Source organism: Chenopodium album, chromosome 8 (assembly GCF_948465745.1).
Source record: "Chenopodium album chromosome 8, dcCheAlbu1.1, whole genome shotgun sequence".
Lineage (NCBI taxonomy): Eukaryota > Viridiplantae > Streptophyta > Magnoliopsida > Caryophyllales > Amaranthaceae > Chenopodium > Chenopodium album.
In genome coordinates, this window is record NC_137841.1 from 27,481,531 (window position 1) to 27,504,931 (window position 23,401).

At 37.5% G+C, this 23,401-nt stretch overlaps 2 protein-coding genes across 3 annotated transcripts; one reads left to right on the forward strand and one right to left on the reverse strand.

The window, feature by feature from the left end:
- Positions 1-2,390: 2,390 nt before the first annotated feature.
- On the forward strand, positions 2,391-7,673 carry LOC145642870 (uncharacterized). The gene is made up of 3 exons (XM_081694033.1): positions 2,391-4,128; positions 5,661-6,356; positions 6,478-7,673. The coding sequence occupies exons 1-3, from the start codon at positions 2,391-2,393 to the stop codon at positions 7,671-7,673; spliced, it is 3,630 nt and encodes a 1,209-aa protein (XP_081550159.1).
- Positions 7,674-8,232: 559 nt separating this feature from the next.
- On the reverse strand, positions 8,233-19,370 carry LOC145641795 (defective in cullin neddylation protein AAR3-like). 2 transcript variants are annotated; one of them, XM_081692757.1, is made up of 9 exons: positions 19,113-19,370; positions 17,064-17,196; positions 15,829-15,880; positions 15,635-15,710; positions 15,452-15,534; positions 14,986-15,079; positions 13,625-13,670; positions 9,556-9,650; positions 8,233-9,370 (listed from the first exon to the last, which is right to left on the reverse strand). In XM_081692757.1, exons 1-9 carry the CDS (start codon positions 19,168-19,170, stop codon positions 9,069-9,071), a joined length of 939 nt encoding a protein of 312 aa, XP_081548883.1. In that variant the 5' UTR covers positions 19,171-19,370; the 3' UTR covers positions 8,233-9,068. The 2 variants fall into 2 exon arrangements, with proteins under 2 accessions (XP_081548883.1, XP_081548882.1); XM_081692756.1 differs by having other exon boundaries at positions 14,986-15,082; positions 19,113-19,366.
- Between the last annotated feature and the right edge of the window lie 4,031 nt (positions 19,371-23,401).

Below are 23,401 nucleotides of genomic sequence, written 5' to 3' on the forward strand. Positions count from 1 at the left end.
TTTATTTGATTCAATTATTATGTATTTGTTAGATCTTAATCTCTTTGTAGATGTCGTATGACTTATTTATAAATCAATTTTATTTCAAAAAAAAAAAAAATTGCTACACTTACACTTATATTTTAGGGGAAAAAAAATAAATTCTTTTGTTCCAATTTTTATCATAAAACAGTAGGGTTGTACATTCTAAAAATTCATCTACTCTGTTGTCACAGACAACAACAAAAAAAAATTTAACCAAAAAATTCCACTACATTCTATTACGTTACATCTATTTTGATCATAATACTCATATAAAACATATAATAATTTTGTAAAAAATGCGAGAGAGCGAAAATGCGAAAGTGAAAGCGAAATGCCCTTCTAGCGAAGAAGAGGACTTGTTGCAAAGATCGAATAAAAAATTCAAGTTTACGCCTGAAAATTCCCCAAGTGCTGTGAAGGGGAGTGGGTATGGAGAAGGAGCAGAACATCATCTGAATGATGTCGAAATGGAGCATCCGGTGGAGGAGCCACAATTGAATGTCTCCCAGCCCCAGCACAAGGCCTATTATAGCAGTATGGCTAAAGGCAATTCAAATGGCCAATTTGGCAAGGGCTCGATTGAATTTGAGGATGAATTCTTCGATTCTGACGATGATGAACCTTTGGAATGTGAGTCGGATGACGAACTATGCCCTAATATTCTGCTTTCGAAAGAGGAAAAAAGGAGATTGAGGCTACCATGGCGTAATGCTTTGATTATCAAACTTTTTGATAAGAAATTAAGCTATGAGGTTCTTATCAAAAGATTGAGAATTAAATGGAGCTTAAAGGGAGATATCTCCTTAACTGATGTGGGGTTTGCATACTATGTGGTGCGATTTACTAGTATGGAAGACTATCAGTTTGTTCTAACCCAGGGGCCTTGGGTTATAGGGGATAGCTATCTAACAATTAGGAAGTGGGTGCCCAATTTTGTGGCAGATGAAGCTCCGATTAAATTTCTTACAGCATGGGTGCGAATTCCGGGACTATCATTGGAGTACTTCGACAGGAAATTTCTTCATGAAGTTGGATCGAGAATTGGTAAAGTAGTGAGTATTGATAGACACACTGAATCGATGAGCAGAGGACAATACATTCGATTTAGTATAGAAGTCGATCTATCCAAGCCTTTATTATCGAAGTTCAGACTCAATGGGAGAGTGTGGCGCGTCCAATACGAAGGTCTAAAACAAATTTGCTTCAGATGTGGTAAACTAGGGCACAAGGAGAATGATTGTGAGTTGGAAATCGTTCATGATGAAGCAGGTGACAGAGTTGTCAAGAAGAAGGATAAGCAGATTCAGGAACAGAGCAACAGGGTCAGACCTGAGGAACAGGACCAGTTTGGTTCTTGGATGCTAGTTCAACGAAACACAAGGAAGTATGTTCCTAAAACAAAAGTGCAACAACCCTTGAAACCTGCCTCTAATGAGCCTCAGACCAAGAACAAAGACACTGCTAGTGCTGCGCAAGTGAAACAGGTCAGACCAAAGTTTGGAAAAAGGTCAATGATAAAACCCACTTGAATTCTGGGTCTAGGTTCGATGTGTTAGGTGTAGATGATGTGATGGACATGACTGATGTGGTCAATGAACCGAATGAACAAATTCAGGAACAGAATGTGGTAAGAGAATCAATTTCTCCAGGATATTCGAGTTCTTTGAATGAGGCAGTTAATTTGGGAGATAATAGTGGAGCTATTAGGCAGAATTTTGTGGAGATTGAGGAAACACGAGCTGTTATGGAAGTCGATCTTGAGGGGAAATCAGTTGTTGATTTGGGTGAATCTTTGGTGAATAATTTTGATAAGGTTGAAGGGGGTATTTTGGAAAAAGATAAGCGTGGAAATTATTCTATGGAGAATAATATCTTTGATAAAGATTCCCCCAATAATAAGGAGAATATTGACCCTTTCCCTAATTCTGGTCAATTTCCAATTTTAAGAGGTATTACTTCAGAGAAGGTTGTTATTGTTGAAACTCCATTAACTTCGAATAAGAGTCATAATCGTTTGAATTCTGAGTTTAATGGAAGCTTGGGAGAACATGATGTACCCGCGGATACCAATCTCTCTGGAAGTATGTGTGCCCCCAACATACACGGCATTCGCAGATTATCAGATGGAGGGGCCAACTCAAGTCAAGGTTCACCCGACGGCGAACAGAGCAACTCTTCAATGGAGTACGTTCCTGCCACCGCAACACAACCCCCCGGAAATGTTAGTCACGGTGGAAATTCCCTTGCGAACGAGGGGTCCTATGGATGCGCTAATGGAAGCGTTCCTAGGACTTTTGCCTAATATTCCTTTGAATATTGTTGACCGTCACCCAACCTTCCCGATGTTTAATATGTCAATTAAAATCATGGTGTGGAATGTTCAAGGGGTGGGAAATAAATTAGCTGCTATTAGGGAGCTAATTCGTATTAATGATCCTACTGTTTTGGCACTAGTAGAAACTCACTTGAGTGGTGATCAAGCTCAAAAGGTTTGTGAAAAAATTGGTTTTTCCGGACACACGAGAGTGGATGCCCAAGGATTTTCGAGTGGTATTTGGGTGTTCTGGACAAAGGAAATTGTTGATATCACTGTGTTAGACAATAGCACTCAACATGTGTCTGTTCAGATTGCAAAGAAAGATGAAGATCCATGGCTCTTTTCGGCCATCTATGCTAGCCCTGATAGCACCATCCGAAAAGATTTGTGGAAAGAATCGGAAAACCTCAAGAATTCTTATAGTGGCCCATGGTTACTTGCGGGTGATTTTAACGAAACTATGTTTATGTCTGAAAGGTCGGGGGCTGGAAATTCTGAGATGCAAAAGAGGTGCAAGAACTTTTGTGACTGGGTGAACAATAATAATTTGATTGATTTGGGGTGTTCGGGTCCGGCTCACACTTGGTTTCAAGGTCTTTCTCCTGAAATGTTCAAGTCGGCTAGGTTGGATCGTGGTCTAGTCAATGAGGATTGGAGGCTTAAATTTGCGGAAGGGGCAGTTAGAAATCTCCCTAAGTTCACTTCTGATCATTGTCCTATTTTGGTGAGTACTTCTGGATTTGCTCCTATTCCTACGGCTATAAAACCTTTTAGATTTCAAGAAGCTTGGCTACTTCATGAGAAGTTTGAAGAATTTGTTGTTCGAAACTGGAATGATAGGGAAGAGTTGGTTCCTTATTTAAAGATTTTTGCTGAAAAATTGAGTGATTGGAACAAGGAGATATTTCACAACATTTTTCGGAAAAAAGCAGAACTGATGGCTAGGCTTGAAGGAATCCAAAAATCTCTTTCGAATGGGGGTCCTCGACACCTCTTGAAATTAGAAGAAAAACTCAAAAAAGAGATGAATCAGGTGCTCGATCAGGAAGAAGAGTTGTGGTTTCAAAAATCGCGTGCTGCGGCTATTTGCGATGGAGATAGAAATACGAGGTATTTCCACTTATCAACAATTATTCGTAGGAAGAGAAACAGGATCGAAACTCTTCAAAATAAGGATGGAGTTTGGCTGACTGATCAGGTGCAACAAGAGGTTCTGGATTACTGGGAAGCGTTATTTACTGAAGAGCAGCATACTGATGCACCCGTTGAGTTGCTAAAAGATTACTTCCCTAGTCTTTCTTCAGAGGATTGGGAAACCTTAACCCGCCCTTTCGCCTTTTGTGAAATTTATGGAACATTAAATAGTATGGACCTGTACAAGGCACCAGGGGGGTTTCAGCCGCTATTCTATCAAAAAGTTTGGTCGATTGTAAAACCAAATTTGATCAAGGTGGTTATGGATATCCTTGAGGGTCGTTCGTTCCCTGAAGGAATAAATGATGCTTACTTGGTTTTGATTCCTAAGATGGACGCTCCGGAAAGAGCTAATCATTTTCGTCCAATCGGGTTATGTAATATAACTTATAAAATTGTGACAAAAGTGATTGTTAATAGACTTAAGCCTTTGTTGCCCATGTTAATTTCCCCAACTCAGTGTTCTTTTGTCCCTAAGCGCCAAATTTCGAATAATGTTGTTATTGTGCAAGAGATGTTGCACTCCATGAGGAGAAAGCAAGGGAAAGTAGGCTATATGGCGGTGAAAATAGATTTTGAAAAAGCCTACGATCGTTTGCGGTGGTCATTTATTAGGGAGTCATTACTTGAGTTGCGGTTGCCCCAACAGATGGTGGATATTGTGATTAGGGGTGTTCAAAAAAACCCGACCCGATTGTCCCGACCCGATTTCCCGATGACCCGGTAAGTACCCGATGGGAAATTCGGGGAAAAAATCTATTTTTCCGGGACGGGTACCCGACCCGAGAAGATTGTCTCTTATCCGGGTCGGGACATGGGGCAAATTTTTTAATTATCGGGTACCCGTTACCCGATAATAACTTAATTTTTTTTTTTTTAAAAAAAAAAAACCCTCCTTCAAAATGAGCCCAGCCCATTTATATTTTACTAGTTTATTAACTTAGGGTTCCTGATCTCTCTTTTCAATTTTCACGCCACTTTCATCTCCCCCTCTCTCTCCTCCCTTATCTTTCTCCGCCTCTCTCTCTCCTCCCCTATCTTTCTCCGCCTCTCACCGCCCCTATTTTTGTTATGCGAATCGAAGCAACAACAACCGCAACAACGTTCTGCAAATCGAAGTAACAACAACCGCAACTACAACACCGAAGGGGAGGTGCGGTGGTGTATGTGCTTGCTTCAATATGGTGGCGGCTCCACTTTCATCATTCATGCTCAGATCTACAAGAAGATTACAAGTTTCCAATATTAATAATGAAGTATGTTTGTTAATTAATTAGGGATGAATATGTATACCCATTTTATTGTGGGTTTTAGTGTTTTACAAGTTAATTAGTACTAAATTATTTTTAATTGTGTTTGGAATTCTGGATTAGTATAGTCATTCATGGATTTGATAGTAATAACGTGATAGTACTCTTTAAATTGGGTTTTTGTTGGGGTTGTATAACTTGTTCTTATTATATTATACTGATAAGAAAGTTGTTTTGTTATTTGTTTTTTTTTTAATTTATTTTATACAGCATATTGTTTTTTTTACAAGAAATACTAGTATAATTATACGAGATATTTTATACTGGTATACGTATAAGAGAAATAAACATTAATTTTCAGAAAGATAAATAAACCTTTAAAAAAAAAAAAAAAAAAGATCCGGGTACCCTATACCCAGACCCGAATAATTCGGGTACCCGGAACCCGGGTACCCGAGATATTCGGGTCGGGACATGGGACAAATTAACAAGTACCCGAAACTCCGGGTACCCGGGTTTTCGGGTACCCGAAAACCCGGGTACCCGGATTTGAACACCCCTAATTGTGATGTTGTGTATTTCGTCTGCAAAATTAAGTGTGCTTTGGAATGGTGAGCCTACCCCTAAATTCTCTCCCTCGCGAGGAATTAGACAAGGGGATCCGTTGTCTCCGTATTTGTATGTGATATGTATGGAGCGCTTGACCCACTTGATTGAAAGAGAGACTCAATTTGGTTGTTGGAAACCGGCTAAAGCTAGTAAGGATGGGCCCCCAATTACCAACCTTGCATTTGCGGATGATTTAATTCTATTTTGTGAAGCAAGTGTTAGCCAAGCGAGAGTAATGAAAAAATGCTTGGATTTTTTTTGTAAAGCATCGAGGAGCAAGGTTAGTGTAGATAAGTCACGTATCTATTTTTCCCCGAACACAAACCTTGATATTCGTGATGTTGTATGTGATGAATTGGGGATGGAGATGACTGAAGATTTCGGCAAATACTTGGGTGTTCCCACGATCAATGGCAGGGTTACTAAGGCCACTTATCAATTCTTGGTTGATAAGGTGAATTCGAAATTAAGTGGTTGGCAGTCGAAGGCCCTCTCCATGGCTGGTCGAACAACTCTAGCCCAATCGTGTCTGTCTTCGATCCCAACTCATACGATGCAAGCGGCTAGAGTTCCTAAAGGCATATGTGATGCCATTGATAAGAAGACAAGAGCTTTTGTATGGGGAAGCATGAAAGAAAAGAGGAGAGTCCATCTTGTAGCATGGGAGGAGATCGCTAGACCTAAGAGTAATGGGGGTTTGGGATTGAGATCGATGCGCCAATCCAACGCAGCTTTTATGTCGAAACTAGGTTGGAGAGTCCTCACCGAACCTAACTCTCTATGGTCGAGGGTAATTCGGCATAAATATTGTGGAGGCCGATGTGATGTTGACATGTTTAAAGCTAAACAAGACTCCTCTAACGTTTGGAAAGGGATCGTAGAGAATATAGATGTGTTGAAAAAAGGGATAAGTGCAGCAGTTGGGAATGGGAAAGCAACGAGATTCTGGCAGCAAGCTTGGTGTACTCCGAAACCTCTGATCGAATTGGTGATAAGAGACCCCCCCCCCCATTGAAACTATTAATTATAAGGTTAGTGACATGTGAGATACTCAAAGGGGGTGGAAATTCGAATTATTCTCAGATTGCTTACCTGGTGAGACTTTATTGAACATTGATGCTCATGAACTTGTGGAAGACGAGGAAGCAGCTGATAGTATTTTCTGGTCGGGATCTCCTTCAGGTGGTTTTACCATGAAGTCTGCTATGGAGATTTTGAGGCACGAGGATGAGGACTCTGAGGAAGAAAAAGTGCCGTGGCATATAATTTGGAAGACTCAAGTTCCTCAACGTATGAGGTTCTTTTTCTGGCTAGCGTGTAGGGAGAGATTAATGACAAATTCTGCTCGTTTCTTAAGACATCTCACCACGGATCCTAGATGCTTGGTGTGTGGATATGTTGAAGAAAATGTCAATCACATTTTGAGAAGGTGCCCTGCTGCCTTGGTGGTGTGGCGTAAGTTGGGTGTGAAGGTAGAGTATTCGGATTTCAGCTTACCCTTGAAGAGTTGGATTATGAAAAATCTGAGCACCACCAGCTATTTTGATAAGGAGGATTGGAATATAGTTTTTGCGGTAACTTGTTGGTGGTTTTGGCGTTGGCGTTGGCGTAATGCTAGGTGTTTTTCGAGGGAGGTAGACATCCCTATAAACCAGGCTTGCTTTATCTTAGCTAGAGTAGGAGATATAAAGAAGGCGCATGAGCGCATGATAGAGAAAGGGGGGCGTAAGAGAAAAAGAGAGGAAGTGCTGGTGAGTTGGGAAGCTCCCCCGATTGGGTGGGTGAGACTGAATACCGATGGAGCTTCGAAGGGTAACCCGGGCTTGGCTGGTGCGGGAGGCATTATACGTGATCATGCTGGTGAAGTTCGTGAAGTCTTTGCTATGAGATGCGGATCCTGCACATGTACACGGGCTGAACTACTTGCTGTTATGAGAGGTCTTGCTATTGCTTGGAATGGGGGACATAGATGTGTGCAAGTGAAGGTAGATTCAGAAGTGGTGGTTCGCTTGTTAGTAGACCCGATTCCTACGAACTCTCCTTATTTACATATTATCCGAAAGTGCCAAGCCCTTATTGATAGAGATGGGTGGAGTGTCACGATCGGTCATTGCTACAGGGAAGCCAATAGAGCGGCTGATTGGTTGACCAACTATGGGGTTCGAATGGAGCAAAAATTTGTCATCTTTGAGGCGGTCCCGGAGGATCTTCGTGTCGTTTTATTAGAGGACTTGAGGGGAGTGGCCTTTCCGAGGAAAGTGTCAGGGCCTAGTACTTAGTTTTTTTATTCGTTTTGTTTGTTTAGTTTCGTTTGTTCTGTTTTTTTTTTTTCTTAGCTTGCTAGTTTGTCTTGTTTTTTGGGGCTTGCCCCTCGTTTCCACCAAAAAAAACATCTATTTTGATCATAACATCTTGCATTCATTTTAAATTACACTCAATTTAACACATAACCCCCCTGAGAACATAAAGATTAAATACAAAAAAATATAACCCCAAGTAATATGAAAGGCAAACAAGATAACAAAAACCCAAACAACATAAGCATAAAGAATATAGCATAAAGAAATTGGTAGTAGTAGCTAGCATAACAGGAGTTTAGTACAAGACTACAAGTATATGTTTTATTATGTCCAAATAGTAAAGAAAATATAGTATATTAGTATATGCTAGTATATTGTAAAAGTGATACTAAGAGTCAATCTACATATTAACGCTTGACAAGTGAACAAAACATAGATGATCAACTTCTGAAAATCATTGTTTGCTTTTTGTCAAAAAAAAAATTAAAAAATAAATAAATAAAAAAATAAAAATAAAGCTTCTAATAAATGCACGAAATGATGCAGCCTGCAGTGAATTTCAAGGACTACCTCAGGCAAAACTCTAAAATTAATGTACAAGCAATAATACTAATACAAAAGGGTGATTACTCACCTAGTTTTATCCTTTGAGATTATAAAAAAAATATAAAAAAACATATTGAATAAAGTACACTATTTTCCCTAAAAACTCACTATCATCACCAAAAATTTTACTACAATATAACTCCAGTCTTAACTGTAAGACTGAACAATAACAACTTTTTGACTCAAACCTAATAACAAGAAAGAAAAATACACAAGGGTATTGTCAGCAGTGCAGAAGACCAATTGCCGGCGAGCAAGCAGGCAGTCTTCGTGCTTCAGGGACCTCTATTTTCTAGCTTGCATTGACACCACATGTGAATCTTCAATGATGAATATGAGCTCAAGAATTTCCATGCCATCATAACATTGAGGCGAATAATATGTAAGAGATGTAGTATAATGTATAATTCTGATAAAAACATACAGCAGGCAGGGTATTGCAATTACTTCACCAGGCCATGTCTCCGCATATTTGATCATCATTGGGGAGGAACTGAGGGACTTGCTAGTAACAGGGAGCTATCACTGGCCTTCACCAATTGCATAAGTTCACCAATTGAAATTTAGAAAAGATAAAACTATCCACAATGCAAACTAAGAGATTTCAGTATTTTGCCTATTGTGAAGGTAATAAATTCTATCCCAGAAAACTCATAGACAAACCTATAGCCGGTACCAGTGCCATTAGTTTCGTTAATATGAATATGACAAATATATGAAGGCATTCCTCTATCATGACTATGTACTTCAAGTATATGATACCCTCTGCTACTGATTCTGCACAGGAGATGAAAAAAGAGCAGAGAAGCCCTTTGAAAGTCGGCCTTCAGCTGTGTGAAGAAATTTTGACGAACTCAATGGATTAACTGTAGCAGTGTGCAACCCTTCATCTAAAGCATTTGCAGTCGGATGGTCTCCACATCTCTGGTGCTGCTGCGGCTGCGGCTGCTTCCTTCGCTTGCAGCTTATATTGGCATTTTTCATTTTTGCAGGTAGGGAGTTGATATCCAAATCAGTTTCCATTAAGTCCAGCCGGAATTTCCTCTTCAAACCAGGCAAGTTCTTTAATCCTGCAACACAAGCAATTAATAATGCATTGAGATTAAGCTACAAAGGGAATATAAAAAATTAATAGTGACTGCCATAAATACAAGAGAGAGAGAGAGAGGAATTAGGTTTGGGGAGCGGAGGGGGGGGGGGGGGGGCTCTTGGCTATTACATTACTAATTTATACTGATTGCAAATGCATTTATACCTGGAAGTGGCTCTTCGAACATGGATGATTTGCCCTCAGGATCATCACAATCACAGGTGATGTTGTGACGGGTGCGGCTATTGGATCCAGTAATTCTACACAGCATTTAATGGGTAAAGGTGAGCAAAAATATACAGGAGGAAAAAAAGTTTTGAATGATATTATAAGCAACAAAAAAGAGTCAAAAGAGCTATATGAACCAGTCTCCCTATAATGGGTATTAAAGATAAGTCAAAGAAAACCCATAGAATGGTACACCAAGAATATACTAAAAATGGCATAGTAGATAAATTCGATCATGATTCTTCTAATTAAAGCTTCATTTCACCTGAAGATCTTATTTGACCATTTTTGGTTTGGAATGACACTGGTAGCTTTGATCTGAACTTCTAAAATATATCTAAGTTTACCTTTAATAGTCTTGCTTATTTTTGCTGAACTTAGAAAATTCAATGTGAGAAGACTAAGAACAAGGCCCGAGAAAGCATTTATCATCATAGATTAGGTAAGCTCCTACTCTAAGCAACTTTTTGGCGGTACCCTGAACGAATAAACTTTCCTGCTGTAAATTAACCTATTCCATTCAAATTGCCCTCTTTGAAATTCTCAAACATTCCTATTCAAGTGCAAATGTCAGCTAAAAAAACATATAGAGTAATTAATTGCATCAAAATATAAACTTATATCAAGAAAAGATATAACAAGGGGTATTCTGGCCATTGGTACAGCTCATCCATCAACACTGGGCAAACTAAATCTAGGCAACCTCCTTTGTGCAAACCTAGCCATTAGCTAGCCAGGTATTGGTTTTGTGGTCCCCCTATGCACTCAATTTTCTCAAAATTCTCATCCTTCACCTTCTAAATTCACTTTAGTATCCTTTTCTTATATCTTCACACGACATTCCTAATTCAAATCCGCCAAAAAAAAAGAAACAAATCTAGAATACATCTGGTTCACAACAGCTTTCATGTTTCAAAAAATCTTTCATGATAAAATAATAATACTATCTCCGACTTTTATTAGTTGCAACTTTGGAATATTTTATATCTCACAAATAATACTCCAAAGTTGCAACTAATAAAAATCGGAGGTAGTAAATAAAAAAAAAAGGAAGGGAATGGTTGTGGGGGATAACATATTTTTCTAAATTGTCTTTACCAGCGGATATTATTGGATGATTTTTAAAAGGTATGCTAACATACCACCAGGTGGGGGGGGGGGGGGGGGGGGGGGTGGATTCGTAAGGGACAAATTTAGTTTTATTAAGTATACACAAACAATAGTTTGGAAATTACTCAAAAAGTTTAGTAATCAAGATAAGGAAGCAAGACTGCAGAATAGTACATGAGGGCCCAAGGCAGAATCCTCACTATTTGCTAATCTCATCAAATGACGATTTAAAGCAATTTGTAACAAAGCACCATTTGGTATTACGATAAGCCCTAACCGGGCAAAACAGACTCCAATAAATACCATATTGAAAAAATGATGCCCTAAACCCATCCTCAGTCTAGAACTAACATATCCAATTTGCCGATTGACAAGTTTAGGTTGCAAGAAAACAATGGCGTCTAAAAGTGGGAAGTAGAACAATAATAAGATTGCAGGGCCACTGCATGGTCACCATATCTGATCATGCTCGCAGAATCCAATAAATTCAGAGGCACGAACAACAGTCACAAGCAGCAAAAGTGGCCAACAGTAATGAGATAAAGGGTAAGAACAGGCTTCAAAATGTAGAAATGAAGAAAAGGGGGAGGAGCACAAGTGCACAACTCATAAACATTTTCCATGCGGTAAGCCTTGTATGTATCTAGCTATACGTATGGCCACATTGGTTTATAAGAGTAATCTTCATTTATGTATGACTGATTGAGTGACCCCATTTATTCATAAGAGTATACTCATTTTGTCCATAAAAGTAACCCAATTTATTATACGAGTAATATCAAACAATTTAAGAATAAGTAACCCCATTTGTTCATTCAAGTAACCCCTATTCTTTTGTTTTAAAAAAATGAAAGAATGACTCTATTTAATAACCCTTTTTACCATTTAAGTAACCCACATACATCAAGGTAAACCATTTGCTCATCATCGTGACCCCTATTACTTAATTTACTGCCTTAAAACTTACCTCCGTTTTTTAAAGTTTACACATATTCCTTTTAAGGAAGTTTATTTTTAATTGACATGTTTCCATTTTGGGTAAGTGTTATACCTTGCATTTATTAGTATACCCCATTTGCTTCATCATTTTCTCTCATTTCCTTAACATGTGTGCCTAAATTGAACGCGACAACTAGATAGAAACAGAGGAAGTATGTGAAGTGGGCCACTGGCCACACCATATGTACTACCTAATAAAAAGGAAAAATTGACATTTACTACCGGCGAAAGTACCTTGTGTTACATTTGCTACCCGTTTAATATTTTATTTTATTTTGCTACCACCTAAAATCAAATAGTTAAAATTTCACTACCACTTAACGGAATCCGTTAAGGTTCCGTTAAGTTTATTCCAAAAAAAAAAAATTAAAAAATTAACCCAGCCACCCCCTCCCCTCAGCTGCCACCCCTTCCCCCTCCCCTTTGTCGGCGGCCGGTGCGAATCCACCCCTTCACTTTCCCCCACCCTACGCAACCCCCTTTCCCTTTCCCCCACCCCTACGCAGCCCCGACCCCCACCTCGAACCAAAACCACCCCCTTTCCCCCTTCCCCCCACCGAAATCCGCCCCCCAGCCCCGTTCCCCCACCGAAATTGACTCCCCTCCCCTTCCCCCTAACCTTTTCGGACTTCCCTAACACTAAACCACCTCCCCAAAACCACCCAAAATGAATTTAGGGTTTCGCTTATGGTGGTTTTGGGGTGGTGGTTTAGGGTTAGGGAAGGCCGAAAAGGGTAGGGGGAAGGGGAGGGGGTCGATTTCGGTGGGGGAACGGGGCTGGGGTCGATTTCGGTGGGGGAACGGAGCTGGGGGCGGTTTCCGGTGGGGGAGGAGGTGGTTTTGGTTCGGGGCTGCGTAGGGGGTGGGGGACTGCGTAGGGGGTCGGGTGGTGGGGGGCTGCGTAGGGTGGAAAGAGAGGGGGTGGGTTCGCGCCGGCGCCGGAAGGGGGAGGGGGTGGGTGGCAGTTGAGGGGAAGGGTGGCAGTGAGGTGGAGGGGTGGCTGCAAGGTGGTAGAAACGATGGCTAAACCCTACTAACGAAAATAGTAACTGTGTAACCACTTGGTAGTGAAATAAATATTTTAGGGATTTGGGTGGTAGCAAAAAAAAAAAAAAAAATTAAAGGGGTAGCAAATGTAACATAAGGTACTTTCGCCGGTAGCAAATGTCAATTTTTCCTAATAAAAAATAGCCTGCAACCTTCAATGATTTCATAAATTGACCGACCAATGTTACATTGTGGTACTGTATGATTACTTAGAATATTTTTAAGGGAGAAAAAAAAGGAAAGAAAGAAAAATTTTGTAACGTGACTTACATTTCAAAATAGGAAAATATAAAATCTACACCATCTTGTCCAAGAATTCTCCGTTTTTCGGCACGTAAATTTAATTTTTATATTCACTATACCCATATTCATTTCTCTATTCTATTTATTATTCTTAATCTTTGAGTCAATTCCAACTTTGAAGTTTAATAAAGGCAAAAGAAAGTATTTCTTTAGAATGGGATTCCTTTCGATCTAGCCATCTAGGTTCAACTGGTTTGTAATAGCTGAATAAAAACACATCATAACTCTATAAATCTAGTGATATCATGAAAAACAGAATACAGTACGTTTGGGGTTGTGTGGGGGACATAATGTCTTAGACGAGGAAAAATAATTCAGCGCTGTATGGTATAATTACAAGACTGATAACACCAAAACCTACTACGGTACTACCAGAGTACCAGCCAACTTTGTGGGAGTCAATAGCAACTCCAGCTCCTTCACCAGTATCAATACGCCCCCAAATAGCACATAATTGACATAATATAAGTGACTGTTTCATACTTACAAAATGAATGAAAGAACACATTTACGAATCACAAAGTAAATATTGAGATAGATATCAAACCTGTACATGTGCTCAACAAAGTCATCGATCAATGTAGGCCAAGCACCTGAAAATAAATTAGCCGAGAGAGTTATTTTGAAATATAACTTTATTTCTGAAAAATACGAATTATTAATGTTGATGAACAAGAGTTATCAAACAAAATAGAAAACGAAAAGCCAACTAATAATATAAGACTGTTCTAGCCTCGACTGTTTTCTAATTAATCCTAGTCATTTCTATGTAGAGTAAGTAATGGAAACAGACTTTGCATCCTTGATTGACTACTTTCATAGAATAATTTCATTCAACAAAACCTGTAAAATTCCTCCAGCAATCTTCCTACCCGAATAATATGTTATTTCTCCCACCATTAATAGAGAGAATCATTCAGTGCGCTAGAATCTGAGCTCAAGAAGCGCCTCCATTCATAGCTTAAATCAAATAAACCTCTCACTCTGATATAGTTTTTGGGTCAACCAGTGTGTATTCCTTGCTTTTAAGTTCTAGAATACTACCTCCGTTTCTTTTTATTGCAACAAAAGATTATTTTTTTTGTCTTACAAATAATACGCCTTTGTTGCAACTAAAAAGAAACGGAGGTAGTATATTGTTGTGAATAAATAAATGTGGGATTAAATATGTGAATCAATCAATTTGTTGCAGCTAAAAAGAAACGGATGTGAATCAATAAATTTAAAATTAGGCATATGATTTGGGACAAGGTATCTAAGAAATAAGATTTAAACACGGAAATATTCCCATAATAGATCCTAACTCAATTGAGAAGAACTTCTCTTCATATATAGAAGTATTGTCTAACTTAGTGATTAGATTTGCTTGATTACTAAACAAGTCATTCGTAGTTCATACTTCCATAACACTAAATGTCACAAATCATCATACTTTAACACTAAATATGAAGCTATATCAACTCAAAGATTAAACTTCTAGCATATACAAATACCATCGGCTACCAATTTACATTGCAAAACCATTAATCTGCATATGAATAAGTGTGAAGCCATCAACTGAACAAAAGACCATTGAGTATCAGCTTCAGTAAATCCATCACAGCCTCACAAGCCTCCAAGATTGCAATCTCACACAACTAAAAGAACCCCTTTGGATCTTATCTAAATTTTAATAAACGTAGAAAAATAACTAGAAACAGAATTACTTATTTTTAAAACATAGAATGTGTAACACAATGTAGGATAATACACAACTACGTAAACTCGTAAAGTCCACCACACAAAGTACTTTAACAATCTCAGCCTCATCAAAAGACAAAACCCCATTAAATTCTTCCTGATAATGCTTCAAAAACTGAACATAATGAAATCAAGCTAAGCTAAATAAGGAATTCCGGAAACCACTACCTTCAGGATCATACCCTTCCAGATCTTCATGTACACACCGGCTGAAAGCCAAAACTTGACGCCAGGTATCTTCAGAGAGATTGTGCTTCTGGTTCTTCTGAGATTACCCATTTAACATGAGTACATAAAATGAAATCCACAACTTTCATGCCAATAGAAATTAGAAAATCAAGACCCAAGATAAATAAGCTTAGCAGGAGGTAAAATACTAGAATGTACATTGATTTACATAGATCCATGCTCTTTTCATGGCAGATCTTCAACAATGACAAGCAAATTAAACAACTAACAACAAAAGTTATTAAGTATATACACAGACAACAGTGAATAAGCTTCCATTAGACATCACAAGACCACAGTAAATCTGACACACAGAATAACAGACCTCAAAAATGACTACTGGACTTAAAGATGAGAATGATCTATACATCTAGAATTCGAAAATGTCAAAGCAAGATCATCCTACCTCAACAAAGTCACACCACTGATCAAGTAGCCTAAATCTTCCAGCAAGGACTAACTTCCATGCATCTATTGCCCTTCTTACAGCTAAAAGACAACAGAAGAAAATCCATGAGGAATACTTCTATCTGTTAAGGCATCAGAAATACAATATGATATGGAACTAAGGAGCAGGAGAAGTACTTACTGATGTTCTTTTGACCACTTTCACGACACATGAAGAATACAAAATCATAGAAATTAGAAAATTCTGAAAAATCCCCCTAGAAAGAATAGAGAAACATATATTACCATATGCAGGTATAAAAACAATCCCTACGACAATAAAGTGCTCTTTTCTTTAAGATTTGGGGTGTATTTAATGCAAACATTAAATCTTACCATTATATTTAAACGGGACATGAGCTTGTATAATTCAGCCAAAATCGAACAGCTGCCAGCAGAAGTTTATAGCACGATAAGGGAAATAATTGAATAACTAACTAGGGTGAACAGAATTACAAAAGCAATCAAAACCATTGAGTGAACTTAAAACAAATTGATTGAAATGCAGCCAATTCACCTTAGTTGAAGCAAAAGAGCAATTAGTAAATTCAACTTTTATACATTCCTTGAGCCAATGACCCACATTGGAAACATTGTAACCTTCGTTGTTGGTATCGCTAGGAAAATAGATAAAATACTGGACAAGAATTCAACATGTGGAAGTATTCATTCATATTCAACCAATTATTTGGTAGACACAAATTTGGCATGTCAGCATCATTTCTGTGATAGGATTATCCATTAGGACGACTGTAAGGTATCATCCATGATCCCTCCCTGAGGGGCAAAGAGAAAACATATCAAGCCCTTAACACTATCTAACACCCAACCATAAAGGACCAACGACAAAATTAAGATGATTCCCTCGAATCCATGATCTAATCCACAACATCAAGATCAACATTACTTCAATGCCTCTAAAGTGGTTCCAACCCTAAAATAAAGAAGAGTATATTTAGATCATCGCTGCTACAATGCAAAAAGGCTATTTCAATCAACTTCTTGACCCAAATCAGTAATAATCTACTTAAATTGGTATTCAGGCTCTACTGAAATAGACCGATTCATAATCTCATCTGAACTAGGCAATTTGCAGTGATGAAAGAACATGACATCTTTTATATTTTTTTTCCAAAAAAAATACAAAAAAACAAAACAAGTGTACACCCTGGTACTCGACAACCGTCAATTTCTTTCCTAAACTCAGCATATTAGTGGCCTTCACAATTCAGCTAAAGAAATATTAAATGAAGTAGTGGAATGATTTTACAAGGACTCAAATATTAACATCTAACTCAAAGGTAAAAGCCAGCAAAAGCATATATTCAGATATTTACTTGAGAAATTAATTTAAAACAAAAAAAAGTTACAAATATTGGCTCATGACTAATTTAAAAACGATTAACCAGTAAAAACTGAGTAAGATATTATTAACAGAGAAATGCAACACAATGCATCCACATTTTAAATTTACAGAATTCATAATCTTTTTTGTTCAAATCATGCTTGGGCAAGGATGTTTTCAGTCAACTTTATTCCATATTATTGATTAAAGACTCTGTAAGATATACCTCATAATCATGCTTGATTCCACCATTTTTGAGAGATGGAACGTTGCCTCCCGTATATTCTTGGCCTTTTCTAAATCATTATCTAACATGTTGCTCGCTTCAGTGCAAGAATATACATTTCCTGATCTGATATCTGACAAACAAGCTAATATTAATAATAATAAAAGCTGGAAGCAATAAATAACCTTTGAACCCTTATGAATAAATAACATTGCACATTCTATAAAGATGGATTTGGCTGTCACGAACTTAGGTTCACATACTATCTCCAAAACCCCAGCTGTCCCACCGTAATAATAAAAATTCCACGTAAACATCATTAATTAGAATATCCCCTCCCGCAGGAGAAAAGAAAAGAGAGAGAAAAAAAAAAAAAAAAAAATCAATTCTAAACAGGAATACTGTATTGAATTGTTTTTATGCCAAATTCTACCACACTAGAAAAAGGAACCAGTAATTTACTTAGGTCAATCGAGTGGGCTAGCTTCTTGGCAGCATTGTGGTTTGTGTACTAATTTTGAAGGTAACATATCATCAACTAAATCTATTGGTTGATGGTTGATAATTAGTGTAGCCCACCAACAGATTCAGAAGATTTCACTAATTTATCAATATCTATAATGGAAGGAGAGATTGTTATATACACTCGGGCGCAGCGTACACCCATGAGTATTTTGTTCACATTCTGATGATTGTTTTTCATTCAATCATCAAATGAAGAGCAAAAACTAACATTGAGTTAGTTGGGTATGCGTGCACCCGGATGTATATAATAAATTATATTATGGAAGAGTTCTAAAGAGTTCTTGGAACGTTAAAAGCATATAAAAGATAATACTTTTAACTTTCCTAAATTCCTAAGTAATGCTAACACTCTTGAGCAATTCACTCTGATCAAATAACGATTCGGAACTGCAGCGAATTTAAAAAGACAAAACCAATGAATGCCATTTTAACAAAAAGATTAACTCAACTAATCAATTTCCCAAACAATCAAATATTCACTAAATCACCCTCCATTAACCCCATGATAAGCAAACAAATTCAACAACATCCAAGAAACGATAATCAGTCCAAAATTCCACTAAACCTTTCTGAGGTTCACATACTATCTCCAAAATCCCAGCTGTCCCACCGTAATAATAAAAGCTCCACGTAAACATCATTGATTAGAATATTCCCTCCCGCATGACAAAAAAAAGCTTCCATTCGAAACAGAAATACCGTATTGAATTGTTTTTATGCCAAATTCTACTACACACTAGAGAAAGAACCAGTGATATACTTTGGTCAATCAAGTGGGCTAGCTTCATGGCAGCATTGTGGTTTGTGTACTAATTTTGAAGGTAACATATTATATAACTTAATCTCTTGGTTGATAATTAGTATAACGCACCAAGAGATTTGGAGAGATTTCACTAATCCATCGACAACTACTACAGAAGATTCCACTAATCCATCAATAACTTAATCTCTTGGTTGATAATTAGTATATCGCACCAAGAGATTCGGACAGATTTCACTAATCCATCAATAACTACTACGGAAGAGTTCTTGGAACGTTATAAGAATATAAAAAATAATACTTTTAACTTCCCTCAATTCCTATGTAATTTTGGTTTCAAAAAAAAAAAAACTCTTGAACACTTCACTCTGATCGATTAACGATTCAGAAATGCCGCGAATCTTAAAATACAAAACCAATGAATGTCATTTGACAAAAAGATTAACTCAACCAATCAATTTTCCAAACAATCAGATATTCACCAATTCACCCTCCATGATGAGCAAACAAATTCAGCAACATTCAAGAAACGATAATCAGCCCAAAATTCTTTAAAAAAGAAAAATCAATAATCAAACCAACAATCAGCAAATTAAGCAGAATTAATCATCTCAATAAAATCAACATCAAAATAATGGCAAACATAAACAATCATCAAGAAAAACCCCAATCATCAGCAACAAGAAAATCGACAAAGAACAGCATAAATTCCAGAAAATCAAAAAATCAAAAAAAAAAAAATGATTTTATGAAATTGAAATTACCGCAGAATTGCCGGTAGATATGAAAGATATCAAATTGGGCAGAATTAGAGTAATCCATGATGAGATTAAACTTAGGGTTTCAATTTCATGAAGAAATCGGAGTAAAAATCGAAACCCTAAGCAACCTAAGCACGCCAACGTCACCTGTATTTCGCTCTCAAAGTTTTCAGAGTTGAGTTGAGTTGAGTTTCTCTCTCCTCTCCTACTTTTTTATACTACTAACGCTTAAAGTTGGAGTCGACTTGAACAAGCAAAAAAATAAAAAAATAAAAAAATAAAAATGAATTGCGTGTATTATGAGAGGACGATGATATAACCGTTGTTGTAGTGTTGATCATCATCACTTTCTTATCTAAGTGTTAATATACAATCAAGTCAAGAGTGGGCTATTCAAAAAAAAAAAAAAAATCAAAGTCAAGAGTGGAATGTAAGAATTGCCGGTTTGATGATCGAGTTGTAATACTTGTAAATGTATTTTTTATATTCCGTCGATGATTTAGTTGGATCAGTGTTGATGTATATATATACAATAGTAAATATTATGATGCAGTCGTTTTTGTTATTACAGATTGTTTTCAGAATCATTTTACATTGTTGTATCTGAAATGGACTTCATTCTATTGCTCTTCCTACATGTGTGGATAATGATCGCAGTAGAATTTATGTCAGGCTTGTCATTACGCGGAGTTTGGAATGGAGAGTAGATGAAGAGCTGAACAAATGAAGTAACTTAAAGAAAAGGATTATCGTATATGCATACAGAAATCGTCGATGACTAATGGAATGCATATGGGCTTCTAGCACCAAACAATAACAATGGAAGCTGCTGAAAGGATGCTTAAGGGTTTTCTTAGAGCATCATTAGTGTTGGGGATACTTATATCCTTTCCCGGTTTCTCTCTCCTTTCCTACACTTGACACATCACTTTCTCTTTCCTCCACATCACTTCCCACTATTTCCATCCTTTTACTCATCCTTTCCCTTCAAAATTTCCAACATCAATGAGTATCATTTCCCACTTTCTCTCTCCTACTTACATATACCCCACCATTTATTCCTTTTTCAAATTACATATATTTATTAATATACTTAATTATTATTATTGTTGAAAATGTTGTTAATAATAATTAATAATAGATCGTTCTATTAACCGACACATTAATTAAACGAGACGAATTCAAAAACATAAAATTCATTGATTAAAAACATGAAATACATTGATTAAACGACACGAATAAAAAAAAACATGAATTACGTTGATAAAAATAGCAAAGAAAATAACAAACATAAGTTTAAAATAACTGAAATGTTTAATTTTCATCGGACCTCATAGACTGTGCCCATAAATGCTCGATCAAGTCGTTCTTCAAAGCCATATGGACGTCTCTATCACGAATTTCCCCTCTCGAAGCTATCAATCTACCGAAATTATCTGGATCATACTGTCCGGGAGTTACGGTGAATGTTGTTGCATTCCTAGTTGAGGACGACCCCGACATATTCTCAGGCTGTTCATCGGCAAACTCGAGTGGATCCTTATAATTTAAATATGTATCACGCTCGTCTTCAACAATCATGTTGTGGATAATGATGCAAGTCATCATAATTTTCCACAACAGATCTACACTCCATGCCAAAGCAGGCTTCCTGATTATTGCGAAATGAGCTTGTAACACACCAAAAGCACGCTCAACATCCTTTCTCGCACTCTCTTGACGTTCAGTAAATAACGTATCCTTAGCTGTTTGAGGGGCAGTAACCGCATCTATAAATGTCGACCACTTTGGATAAATCCCATCGGTGAGATAGTATCCTTTTGTGTAAGTGTTTCCATTAATTGTGAACAGAACTTGTGGAGCACGATTATTTATTATATCATCAAACACAGGAGAACGTTGTAGTACATTAATATCGTTGCACGACCCAGGAGTCCCAAAGAAGGCGTGCCAAATCCATAAATCCCTAGATGCAACCGCTTCCAAGATAACAGTGGCCGTTTTAGATCGGCCTTGATACATTCCTTTCCATCCAGCTGGACAATTTTTCCATACCCAATGCATGCAATCAATGCTTCCTAGCATGTCGGGGAAGTTTCTATCCTCCTCTTCTCTTAGAAGACGCTGGATATCTTCCATTGTTGGCTTGCGGAGGTACTCAATTGCAAACTGAGCAATAACTCCATCGACAAATTGTGAAAGACATTCTCTAGCAGTACTTTCACCAAGCTTTAGATATTCATCTACTTGATCAGCTGAACAACCATAAGCTAACATACGTATAGCCGCGGTGCATTTTTGAAGGGGTGAAGCACCAAGACGCATGGTAGCATCGGGACGTTGTTGGAAATAGCGATTACTTGCACTTAATGTGTCCACAATGCGAAGGAACAGGGGTCTCCTCATACGAAACCTCCTTCGAAATACGGTATCATTGTAAACCGGTTGATTACTAAAGTAATCTGCAACTAGATTGTCGTGAGCCGCTTCACGATTTCTAGGCACAGTTACCCTTCGTTTTCTCGGACGTTTTTGCTTTTCAGGTTGTAATGAATTAAGCACTGAATTTTGCATCGCAACTAAACGTTGACTCTCATTTATAAAATTCATGACCATGTGATCATAAATTTTATCAGTTATACTTGAGGAGGAAGAGCTTGAAGAACTTGAAGAGATTGAATCTAAGCTCATATTGTGTTTGGTGTTTTATTTTTGGTGTGTTTGTTTGTGACACTAGAAGATAGAAATCATGTACTTTAAATAGACAAAAATAGGATATTGTTGGTCAGAAGATAAGATTTTGTTAAAACATAATTGGTGCACATAAGATATGGATAAGATAAGGATTGTATGGTGAGAATTATGACCAATGCATGCAGAATTTTGTAAGGTCAATTTTTTTACCAATGCATGCATGAGTCTTGTCAAAAGGTAAAAGAGACATCATAGTTTTAAAAACAAATTAAAATACACTAATATTAATTTAATACATAAACAACAATAACAACACTACATAAACATCAACATTACTAGTAGCACAAACAATTTTTTAAAAAAATAACTTGCGTACCTTACAATACTTAATTAAAATACAAACATTGCAAATACTAAAATGAAATTAAAGCGAAAACCTACTACTAAATTCGTCTCTCAGTTTGTTATACATTGCTAATTCCTTGTCATCAAGAACGGGCTTCTGCATTAACCTTTCTAACATTATGAACTTCATGGCCTCCTCCTTCTGCCTTTTCTTTTCTTCTACCCGGGCCTTTTGTTCTTCATCTCGTTCTCTCATCTGAGCAAGTAGTCGCTCTCCCAATTGACCCAATTTCTCTCCCATGTCATTAAAATTTGTATTTAAAGAGTCAAGATTTACACTTGATGAAGTACTTGATGCTTTACCTTTCATCTTTGTCTGTTTTATGCCAAGAGGTCTTTTAGCCCTTCCGCCAACCTCACACTGTGAATCGGGTTGGGATCTTTTACCGCTCCCCCCACTATCTGTAGATGCTTGACCACCCGGTAACATATCAGACTGAACTTTGGACAAGGAGGGATCCCATTTGGGGTATTTCCTCATAATTGCAAAACAATGCAAATAACAAAACATCTTATTGTTAGTTGCTTTGTAATCTATGTGAGCGAATCTCTCCAAATTTTGCTCACATTCACCACTACCCTTAGTTCGAAAATGATAACTGTAGGCGTCAACCCATTTACTTACATGTTCATTTATGTGATCCCATCGATTTTGCAAAGATTTAACGTTTCTTACCTTAATCTCATTGAGATTTTCAGCTCTAGCCTTTTCGTACTGGTTGTGAATTTCTGCCCATAACCCGCTTCTCTTGGTCTTGGTTCCCCTCTCCACATCGCCTCCTGCATTTATATAGGCTGATACAAGAGCTTTGTCTTCGGTGATACTCCATGCTTGGTTTTTCCTTTGTGCAGATGTATTGAGTTGCACTTCTGGAACAATTTCGACTTCAGCATTGTCAATCTCTTCAAGATGTTGTGCTCCCGCTAATTCTTCAACATGTTCACCACTTAACTCTATTGGAGATTGATTCATATTATGAGTTAAATGTTCTGATATAGGGAAAAAAGGGGTATTACCAAAAGCTTGTTGATAGGATTGGGAATTATGAGGAAAATTTGGTTATATTGGTGGAATATTATTGAAATTTGTTGGTCTTGGTTGACTACTACACCATTGAAAAAATGCAGCTTGAATTTGAGGATTACTCAACAGATTAGGGTCAACAGGAGGATTAGATTGGTTAAATTGAAAG